General features: G+C 24.4%; 5 protein-coding genes across 5 annotated transcripts in view, besides 25 other annotated features; 2 read left to right on the top strand and 3 right to left on the bottom strand.

Annotated features, from left to right (window-relative positions):
• Positions 1–412: 412 nt before the first annotated feature.
• Positions 413–442: a sequence feature (AT_rich).
• On the bottom strand, positions 432–1,091 carry EDI_322750 (GTP-binding protein yptV1, putative; the record flags this gene model as incomplete). Its single annotated transcript, XM_001733707.1, has 2 exons — positions 432–814; positions 866–1,091. 2 exons carry the CDS (start codon positions 1,089–1,091, stop codon positions 432–434), a joined length of 609 nt encoding a protein of 202 aa, XP_001733759.1.
• A 333-nt stretch (positions 1,092–1,424) lies between these two features.
• Positions 1,425–2,207, bottom strand: EDI_322740 (uncharacterized protein; the record flags this gene model as incomplete). The annotated part of the gene is made up of 1 exon (XM_001733706.1): positions 1,425–2,207. One exon carries the CDS (start codon positions 2,205–2,207, stop codon positions 1,425–1,427), a length of 783 nt encoding a protein of 260 aa, XP_001733758.1.
• Positions 2,208–2,254: 47 nt separating this feature from the next.
• Positions 2,255–2,286: a sequence feature (AT_rich).
• Positions 2,287–2,493: 207 nt separating this feature from the next.
• Positions 2,494–2,546: a sequence feature (AT_rich).
• An 86-nt stretch (positions 2,547–2,632) lies between these two features.
• Positions 2,633–2,760: a microsatellite.
• A 167-nt stretch (positions 2,761–2,927) lies between these two features.
• Positions 2,928–3,038: a microsatellite.
• A 36-nt stretch (positions 3,039–3,074) lies between these two features.
• Positions 3,075–3,158: a sequence feature (AT_rich).
• A 45-nt stretch (positions 3,159–3,203) lies between these two features.
• Positions 3,204–3,361: a microsatellite.
• Positions 3,362–3,676: 315 nt separating this feature from the next.
• Positions 3,677–3,712: a sequence feature (AT_rich).
• Positions 3,713–3,759: 47 nt separating this feature from the next.
• Positions 3,760–3,791: a sequence feature (AT_rich).
• Positions 3,792–3,795: 4 nt separating this feature from the next.
• Positions 3,796–3,903: a repeat region.
• A 36-nt stretch (positions 3,904–3,939) lies between these two features.
• Positions 3,940–3,982: a microsatellite.
• A 121-nt stretch (positions 3,983–4,103) lies between these two features.
• Positions 4,104–4,283: a microsatellite.
• Positions 4,118–4,215: a microsatellite.
• A 19-nt stretch (positions 4,284–4,302) lies between the features above and the next one.
• Positions 4,303–4,354: a sequence feature (AT_rich).
• Positions 4,355–4,672: 318 nt separating this feature from the next.
• Positions 4,673–4,693: a sequence feature (AT_rich).
• A 33-nt stretch (positions 4,694–4,726) lies between these two features.
• Positions 4,727–4,800: a sequence feature (AT_rich).
• An 84-nt stretch (positions 4,801–4,884) lies between these two features.
• Positions 4,885–5,042: a sequence feature (AT_rich).
• Positions 5,043–5,127: 85 nt separating this feature from the next.
• Positions 5,128–5,169: a sequence feature (AT_rich).
• A 97-nt stretch (positions 5,170–5,266) lies between these two features.
• Positions 5,267–5,310: a sequence feature (AT_rich).
• Positions 5,311–5,430: 120 nt separating this feature from the next.
• Positions 5,431–5,467: a sequence feature (AT_rich).
• Positions 5,468–5,597: 130 nt separating this feature from the next.
• Positions 5,598–5,622: a sequence feature (AT_rich).
• Positions 5,623–5,759: 137 nt separating this feature from the next.
• Positions 5,760–5,824: a microsatellite.
• An 8-nt stretch (positions 5,825–5,832) lies between these two features.
• Positions 5,833–6,912, top strand: EDI_322730 (uncharacterized protein; the record flags this gene model as incomplete). The annotated part of the gene is made up of 1 exon (XM_001733705.1): positions 5,833–6,912. The coding sequence occupies one exon, from the start codon at positions 5,833–5,835 to the stop codon at positions 6,910–6,912; it is 1,080 nt and encodes a 359-aa protein (XP_001733757.1).
• Positions 6,788–6,833: a sequence feature (AT_rich).
• Positions 6,879–7,001: a sequence feature (AT_rich).
• EDI_322720 (NADP-dependent alcohol dehydrogenase, putative) lies at positions 6,997–8,096 on the bottom strand (the record flags this gene model as incomplete). The annotated part of the gene is made up of 2 exons (XM_001733704.1): positions 6,997–7,849; positions 7,873–8,096. The coding sequence occupies 2 exons, from the start codon at positions 8,094–8,096 to the stop codon at positions 6,997–6,999; spliced, it is 1,077 nt and encodes a 358-aa protein (XP_001733756.1).
• Positions 8,097–8,163: 67 nt separating this feature from the next.
• Positions 8,164–8,202: a microsatellite.
• Positions 8,203–8,755: 553 nt separating this feature from the next.
• EDI_322610 (uncharacterized protein) overlaps positions 8,756–10,175 on the top strand; it is a gene marked incomplete at both ends in the record, with an annotated part of 1,535 nt that continues 115 nt past the window's right edge. The window contains 2 exons of the mRNA XM_001733175.1: positions 8,756–9,013; positions 9,070–10,175. The exon at positions 9,070–10,175 is cut by the window's right edge and continues 115 nt beyond it. Coding sequence (XP_001733227.1) covers positions 8,756–9,013; positions 9,070–10,175 — 1,364 coding nt within the window. The remainder of the gene's footprint in view (positions 9,014–9,069) is intronic.

Below are 10,175 nucleotides of genomic sequence, written 5' to 3'. Positions count from 1 at the left end.
TAGTTCTCTCTTTCTACTTCCTCCACAACTCTCTCTCCTTATTAATCCATCGCAAAACACAATTCGAGTTGTTGCTTGAACATCGCATCTCCCTTAAACTCCATTCAGTTTGTTTTCTTTCTTATAATTCTTCTTCTTGAATTCTTTTTACATTTTAGCCATTCTCCTTCCCTTCTTTATCACTCTCTAATATCTTTTCCCTTCTTTTCTTTTCTCCTTGATCTTTGAAATACATGTGATCAATTATATTGATATTGATGTAACAAAAATTAATTTGAATTTTGTGACAGCAACTGAATTTAGGAAATTTTCTTTTTGTTCCCGTTTTATTAATTGACAAAAAGATAGGCAATTTATAATAATAGAAATGTGGTTTGTTTTTATGATAAAAGCAAATTGTAGTGGTATGAGGATTAAAAAAATTAAATAAATTACATTATAAGACAACAACAAGACTTCTTCTCGTTTTTCTTTGGTGGAAGTGGTTTACTTTGTATTGACTCTATAAGTGCATTATCAATCTCTTTAATAAATAATTGAGAACAGAGAGTAGGATCATTAATGTCCAACACCTCATTTTTTACCAAATTTTCTTCAGCAAATTGTTTGGCATGAGTGACTTCTAATGGTGTTTTATTTGACTTTAATCCAAGAAGTTTTCTTGGGATACTATTTTCAGCATACCTATCAACTTCTTTTGACCATGCATTTAAATGTTCAGCAGTTTCAGGATGACCAATTTGATAAACAATAAATACAATATTAGCAGATTTAAAGAACATTGTAGTTAATGACTTCGTTTTTTCTTTTCCATCTAAAAGATTATATAAAAAATCATTTTTAAGTTATTCTTATGGAAACAAACCAGTATAACTTATTGTTAACATTATTTCTTCTCCTTTATGTTGTATTCTATAGTTCTCTTCATCTATCTTCTCTTTAATTAAAAGCCTTGCTAATCCATTTTTAATTAACTCATCGACACCTTCCAAATCATCACCTAGAAATATTATTTTAACATTTTGACCTCTTGATTCTTCGCTCGTTGTTGATGCCATTTCATCAAAATAAATTACTTCATCATCAGTCATTTATTTATTCTTATTTAGTTCTGCTCTTTTATAATCCTTCCTTATAAACAGCTTTATGCCCTCTAACACATCTATCTCTTTTAATTTTTTATTTCGGTACTTCTTTCAAGAATTTTTTAAAACTTTTTTACCCCCTTTTTACTCTAAATTCATTTATTTACTTTTACCTTCGTTCTCTTTCGTTTTATTTCTTTTTTTCTATAGAAATAGAAGAACGAAAAAAAATTGGTATTATCTTGTTTTATAAAAACAAAAAAAACATAAACAACAAAAATAAATAAGCAAAGAAAATTATTTTCTGTTATTATAATATAGGAGATTAAAAAAAGATATTCAAGGTTGAATCACTGGAATATAAATCAAAATTTCTCCAATATTTGTTGTTGCTTTTAAAATAAAAAACATATCCTTTTCATAATAATATTCACATAATTCAGGCTCAAGTTTTTCTAATATAAAGAATTTTTTAAATTGTCCTGACTGACAAGCACAACTAAATATAAAGTTTGGTTGATGGTCTTGTTCAGAAAAAACAACTTCCATTTTACTTTGTTTTGATGAACAAACAAGTCGAATATCCCCTTCATGAGATGCACTGAATACAACTTCTTCTGATAATTCAGCCATTTTATCTAATGCTTGTTTCATTTGTTTCATTGAATGTAATTGACCAGATACATCCATTTGTGCATTCATTTCTATTGGTTGATGATATAAATCAGCACCTTGTTTATTGATAGTAACAATGAGTTCTTGTGTAACCTCCATTCCATCTGTATTAGTCTTAAAGTTTAAACAAGGAACCCTTTTTGTTGCACTTCGTGTAAGTGATATTTGGCAAACTTCTGATTCTTTTACATTCAACATAACGCGTAATAAGTCATCAGTTGAAAATTCTAAATAAACGTGATCCTCTGTTCCGTCATATTCAAATGCACTAAACAAAGGTGATAATTTTGACATAAATATAGAGTATAATTGAGATAATGAATCTTTATATACTACAAAAAAATCTTCTTTGCCAATAGCAAACACCCCTTGTTTACCAACAGCAGCAAAAAACCTAACAACATTTAGAAATGCCTCTATTTTCTGTATTTCTGCTTTGAACCTCATCTAGATATTATTGTGTTTTTTTAGTTTTTTTGTTTATAGTAGTTCTCTAATATTTTTTAAATTTTATTCTATTTATTTACCAATATTTGTATTCATTTCTTGTGAGGCTGAAATGGATTATTTGTTTTATAATCTTCAGGAGTGCTCTATAATTCAGTTTTAGTTTACATTAATTTGTAGATGTAAAATTAGAGTTAGTAAATAAATAACCAAGTTTATATAATTGTTTGACTAGCATTTATTCTTTTTGGTTTTTTTATCTAAAAACTGTTTTGATAAAACTTGGATTTAAAAATTATCAAATTAAAATTTCAATAAAATTTGATTTTTTTTATTTTTCTTTGTTATTTGAATTAAGTCCTTCACTCTATTGATTGTATTGTTCATGAAGTACTTCTTTATATTTACTCCTATAGTTTCAACACTATTTTATTAAATATTTTATGTTTATTATTTATATTATATATTTTATCATTATTATAGGAATTACTTTATTTTAGTTTATTAATTTCTGTTATTTTCTCTTGACCATTTCTATCTATTTCTACTTTATCATCAAATATTAGATTTATCTTTTTATAAGTTACATTTATCATTTAGTATGCATATTTATCTTCTATACAACTATCTTTTTATTTATGAAATATTCATTTTTGTAACTACTTCTTGTTTTAATAAATGAAGTATTTATTATTTTCAATTCTTCCTTTGAATCTATCAATTTCATTAAATATTAGTTTTATTCTCTCTTGTTTTCTTCTCCATTTTTTTGTTATTTGTTATATTATTTTATATTCCATATTAGTTGTTCTTAATGTATATTCATTTATTAAATCATGTTTATCCATTTGTATATTCTTATTTCCGATATAATTTAATAATATATGTTATATTGTTGATATGTTATTATTACAAATATTCCATCATTTTAATTTATCATTTTATATAATTGTTGATTTGTTAATTCATAAAAATATACTAATTTCTTGCATTAATTTTAATTGTTTATATTCATTTCTTTTTATTTATTTATTCATTAATATTTTAATTGTTAATTTCTTATTATTTCATATTCATGTATTTTATTCAATTTGCTTACATTATATAACTTCTATTTATTAATATATTTCATTAAATTTATTCTTTAAATATTTTATTACCATGTGATAGGTCATTCTTATTTTATGTTAATAAATGTATTTCATTAAATTCATTTTTATTAATTCTTTTACCACATGATTTATACAATCTCTCTAATTTTTATTTTTATTCATTTTCATCATTTCTCATATTTCAATTACCAATTTCCATTCATAATATATTGTTAACCTAATTATTTCTAACCTATATCCATCTCTTATTATCTTATTATTTCATCATTATGATGTTCTAAAATTTCTTTTATTTTTTATCGTCTTTATTTACCTTGTTTATGCTCAGAATGATATTAATTAAATATTCTACCTGTGTTATTATATTTATATTTTTAGTAATTATGTTTATTTGAGAGTGTACCATGTTATTTATATTTACAGTGCTAATTAATGAAGTGATTATATTAATATTTTATAATTTAATTATAATGCACATGGTTCTCTAACCAAAGGCAATGCCATAACTAGACTATAACTAGTGATTCAAAGCTTGGATTTGTTTTAGGGTTCTGTGTGGCGTCTCTGACTTACCAACTTCGAATTCAATAACATTAATTCACAATAAAATAATGTTGTTGTTATTTTATTTTTTAATTTTTTGTAATTTTATTTTATTTAATTACCTAGTATATTGACAAAAGACCTATTAAGACTCTGGCAATACAGAGAGCGACGAAAAAGTTAGCAATAGTTATTTTGTTGTAACTTCTTAAAACAATAAAGACATGAATAAGCAAATAAATATTATTAATTAGATTTTTTTATTTTATTTAATTATCTTCTTTCATATAATTTATTATTTGTTATTTATTTTTTTTTTATGATTATAGTATATTTTATTACTTGTTTTATTTGTTTAACTTAACCTTCTTCTTATGGTTATTACTTTTTCCTTTAGTACTATTATTCATTACTTATATTTGAAGTTATGTTTTAGGTTGAATTTTTAAATTATATTAAAGTCAAAGAATAAATTATTCTTTAATTTAATATGAATTCTTAGTTATTTTTTTGTTGATTTTGTTGTACCATTATTTGTTATGGCTATGTTTTAATCTTAACATTAACTTCATGTTTATACTGACAATTAATAATAAAGGTATTATTTTTTTGTTAATTTATTTCAATGAATAATTTGAATGTTTTATTTATACAGGGACTTCAGTAGTCAGTTGTATTTAATCATTAGTACTATCATTATAACTTACACAGACTTTTTAACACATAATTTAAATAACAACCAATCTTGATTTATATCTTTGACACTAATACAAAACATTTAATTATCTTTAATTATCTTTCATTTGTTTCATATTTAATTTAATATATTTTCAAAATCACTTTCTTATTGTTCTTGATTATGTGTTATATTCTAAATATTTATTATTATTGCTATTTCTGATTTATTAAAAATATAAACTCTATTAATTAATAAAATTCATTCATCATATTAATTGTCATCTTAATTGAATATGCAATAAATCTAATAACAATAATCAATTTATAAATCATTCTCATAATAGTATTTTATTTAAACATATTTGTAAAAAAATAATTATAAAGAATGAGAAAATAAATAAAATATCAAATATCTAATTTTAGTTTTATAAAAATAAAAAATTAGATCCAAAATAATTAACAACTAAAAAAGATATTTTATTTTTAATTAATAATATATATACCCTCTGAGTTGTTGGTAATGTAAAACCATTATCTTATTAAATCTAACTATTAATAGATTTTTAGATATTTTCATAAACAAGAGCATAATAATTGATATTTCAAATTATTATTGATATTTTAATATTCACTTTATATCTGGATTAGACACTACTTCTAAAATGTAAAATTAAATTTATTCAAAGAAATAGATAGATAGATAGTTAAATAGAGATTTTGTTTATGATATTAAACTAAAAATTATAATATAAAAACAAAGTTATTAAAAACCATTAATTCGTTTATTTAATACGATTTTTAATGTATTAATATGTTTGTATATTATAAGTTCTACTCTTTATAAAATAATTTTGAAGTATTGTTCTTAACTTTTTTATTGCTTTTTCTTGAATTATTCATTTTTAATAACTATTTTTAAAAAAATAACACTTATTTTATTTCAATGTTTCAGTAATAAATGAAGAATTACAGAGATATTCTTATTAGTTATTTTGGATATTAATAAAATATTATTCTATACATTTTCTTTTCATCTGATAAATATTCTACATATTTCAAATTAATTAAATATTTTTTTTTTACTAATATCTATCATAAAGTATTTATTAACAATCGTAGTATTAAAAAAATGAATAAGATAAATGTACAAGTTCAAAAATTATTATCAATAATTCAATTGTACTGTTAGTTATTGTTATTTACTTTGAATGATGATTTTAAAAATAAGAAGAATAGACAAAGAAACAAAAAGGATAAAAATGAAGAAAGTAAAAAGAAAATAAACGCAAAATATGAAGGCACCAACCATATCAGAAGATGTGAAATACTTAGACGACAAGAAAATTAATAAGATTAATAGAAAATTTAAAGTTTCTGAACAATTTAGCCATGAGTTTAAGTGTGCTCTCAACTCAGTGTTTGGAGCAGGAAGATTATATGTTGGAACACACCACTTATGTTTCAGTTATCTAAAAATCATCAAAAAGAAACATGTTATAATGGCATGGAATGAAATGAGTGACATCAATAAGATTAATGGGAAATGTATTGAAATTAGAACAAAAAATGGAATGTTTATTTTAATTTATTGTAGTTCAAAAGTGAATGAGTTGTTTGATTCATTGATGGAAAGTTGGAGAAGAAGCATTATTTTCTCAGAAAAACTCAAACAAATAACAAAGAGACAAACAAATGAAATAACTGATAAAAGAATTAATGAAGAAAGGATTTTAAAAGAAGAACCAAAACATATTGTAACAATACACCGTTTTCATAAAAATGCAAATGATTTATTTATGTTAGTGTTCAGTAACAATGACACTATTAAACAGTTATATGATGATATTGGACAAAAGGATGTTAAAACTGAAGGATGGCAAAATGAGACTAATGGAGGAAAATTACTTTATTTATCATACAAAGGAGTTTCAAGTGTTATTGGGATGGAAACAAGAATAGAAGAGAAATGGGAAATGAGAATGAATGAGAATGGAATTACTATAGCAATGGTAGTTAGTGTATTTGATATTCCATATTCTAGTTATTTTAAAATTGAAAGTTTGATGAAAATGACTGATGAAGGAGAGTATTGTGATATTGTTGTTAAACTCAATGTTAAATTTATGAAAAGTACTATTTGGAAGAATCGAATAGAACAAACAACAATGAAAGAGTACAAAAATAAATATGAAGAATGGATGAAATTAATTGGAAAGATGATTGGAGATTCTCAGTTTGAAGAGATTGAAAAATATAATAATACTAATCAAAATTCTATATATAATAAAAAAATCATTTATGGAATGATTCTTCTTATTATTGTTTGTATTATTTGTTGTTTATTATATTTATTAATAAAAACTTTTCATTAAAATTCATTTTTATTTATCAATTAAAAAAAAAACAAACATTAAAACTAAAAAAAAAATATGTTTAAATATTTTGAATTAATGAATTTAATGAAGAGTATCTTCATCATCATAATGAATTCTAACAACTGGTTTAATAAGATCTGCTGGTTTATTCTTCATTAACATTAATGCATCTTCAACTTTTTCTAATCCTTCAAATCTATGTGTAATAAGTTTAGAAGTATCTAATTTACCAGTTGAAATAAGTGATGCTAATTTTTCCATTCTAACTCTTCCACCTGGTGTTAAACCTCCATGAATATGTTTATGACCCATTCCAACTCCCCATTCACTTCTTGGAATATCAATATTATCTCCTTCTCCAAGATAATTAACATTTCCAATATCTGATCCTGGTTTAATCATTTTTACTGCTTGTGCAAATGTATGAACATCTCCTCCTGCAATAACTACTTTATCAACTCCTTTTCCATCTGTAGCTTTAAGAATTTGTTCTACAATATCTCCATTCTTATAATTAATAATATCTGTTGCTCCATATTCCATAGCAATATCACAACAATGTTTTCTTGATCCTACTGCAAAAATTCTTCCTGCTCCAAGATGATTTGCTCCTGCAACTGACATTAATCCAACTGGTCCAATACCAATAACACAAACTGTATCTCCAAGTTTAATATTAGCTAATTCTGCTCCATGGAATCCTGTAGTTACCATATCTGATAACATAACTGCATCTTCTGCTTTAATATCTCTTGGAAGAAGAGCAAGATTAGCATCTGCTTCATTAACATGGAAAATTTCTGAAAAAACTCCATCCTTGAAATTTGAGAATTTCCATCCTCCAAGCATTCCTCCTGAATGCATTGGATATCCTCTTTGTGATTCTTCTTCTCCCCAATCAGGTGTAATAGCTGGTACAATAACTTTATCCCCACTTTTAATCTTTTAACTAATGACCCTACTTTAACAATTTGTCCAACTGCTTCATGTCCAAGAATCATATCATGTCTATCTCCAATAGCTCCTGCCCAAACTGTGTGTGTATCTGATGTACATGGTGCAAGTGCTAATGGTCTAACTAATGCATCAAGTGGTCCACATTCTGGAATTTTCTTTTCAATCCATCCAATTTTTCCAATTCCAAGCATAGCAAGTCCTTTCATTGTGGTTTTTCCTTCCATCTTCTATTGTATATAATTTTTATATTTTCTTTCCTCTTTAAATATATTTTTTATCGTACGATAATCATTCTTTAATCTTTTTATTTCTTTTCTTCTTTCTTCTTTTTATGATGTCATTTCTATAATTAATTTATGGATTTTTCAAGAAATTGAAATAAATTGTAATTACAATTTATTTTCTGTTGAGTCACATATCGGGATATTTTCCTTATTTCTTTAAATCTCTATATTCTCAATATCTATTTTATTTTTTATTCCTTCTGAATTTATGGAATTCATTTCTTATCTTCTTTTCTTGTTTTGTATTATATTTTATTAATTATCTTCCTTAAAGTACTCATGAAGTCATCAAAAAGCCTTTCATTCTAGTGATGAACACAACATTAACCCTTTATTTTTCAATTATTCTATATAATGGTATATTACTTGTTATAATATTATCGTATGTATGTTTTATAAGTGTTTAATAACATGTACAATATGTTAATTTATTATTTTTCATTTGATTGTGATTTGTTATCTGGATTGTAACCATTCAATACTACAACTTGATAATCAATGGAAATAACAAAATAAAGAAGTTTAATTTAAGGAATTATTGTTATTTATTCATTAGACAAAAAAGAAGAAAAACTTAAAAGAGGATAAAGTGAGAATTAATGGATAGTGAACTTCTTCCTCATTATGAACTTTCTAATTTCTTTGATTTTGTTGAAAACCCATTTTATGAAGATGAGTACTTTATGATAAAATGCCATCGGGTATTAACCAAAATGAAAACTGAGAGATTATTTATTGAAGTAGAAGTTGACAATAAATCTGAACAACTGTCTTCTTTAGTTCCACTTCTGTTGTCTAAATCATTTAGATTAAAAACAGGAATATTAAGAATAGAAAAAGCTTTCTTTTGTGAAAATGTTTGTTTTTCTTAAAAGAAAGAATAAATTTAAAGACATCACTTATTTTATTATAGAACCAACGAGAATGTCTTTGGATTATTCTTGAACCAATATCACCATTAACTGTTTCTGATTATATTAACAAACAAGAATTAAGACCAGATGAAATGAAATTTATGGCATTTGATTTTCTCAAAATTGTTAAAGATTTGGATGATGTTAAAATTCCATGTGTAGTTGATGAAAGAACATTAAGAATAAAAAGAGATCCAGCATGTCCATTTCCAAGAGTAGTATTATCACCACTAGCATTTATTTTGGGTGTTTTATATCTTTCTAATGGGGATGAAGATTTAATACCAAATTATAAGGAAAGTATTGCAACAATTATTTCACCATTAATTCAATTACCATTATCAAATGATTTCATTAAATCATTTAAAGAAAATAAAAGTAGTGTTGAAATTAGTCAACTTCCATTTTCAAAAGAATGTATTGATTTTGTTAATGGACCAGTTTGTTTATTATCAGAATATACTGCTGAATCAATACTAGGAAATGGGTCATATGGTATTGTTATGCAAGCTCATGATATTGATGGAAAAATAGTAGCAATTAAAGAAAGTGGAAAAGAGAATGTTTCAACACTTCAAAGAGAAGCAATCATTATGAGATTATGTAATCATCCTAATATTGTTAAATTTCTCAATTATACTGTTGCACAAGATTCATTTGCTTTTAGACTCAATGCACCAAATTTAAAATTAGATTTCCCAAGGGCATTTTTAATAATGGAATTGTGTGATGGAGGAGATTTAGATACTTTTCTTAGTAATTATGCAGCACAACATCATGACTATCTCCCAATTGATTTAGTTAGTAATTTATTTAAACAAATAGCAGCATCTCAACATTACCTTCATTTTGAAAAAGGGTTTATTCACCGTGATATCAAATTAGAGAACTTCTTATTGGTCAAACATGAACCTTATCCTATTGTCAAAATTGCTGATTTTGGATTTGGTCGTGCTATCGCTGATATAATGGCTACTTTTAAAGGTACTCCATTATTTACATCACCACAAATCATTAGAAAACAACCTTATACATCTAAAACAGATTTATATTCAATTGGAGTATGTTTATATCGACTTGCAACATGTCAATATCCATTTTCTAC

This window comes from Entamoeba dispar, genomic scaffold (genome assembly GCF_000209125.1).
Source record: "Entamoeba dispar SAW760 scf_1105229457771 genomic scaffold, whole genome shotgun sequence".
Taxonomy (NCBI): Eukaryota; Evosea; order Mastigamoebida; family Endamoebidae; genus Entamoeba; species Entamoeba dispar.
This window is presented reverse-complemented; position numbering and strand designations above follow the sequence as displayed.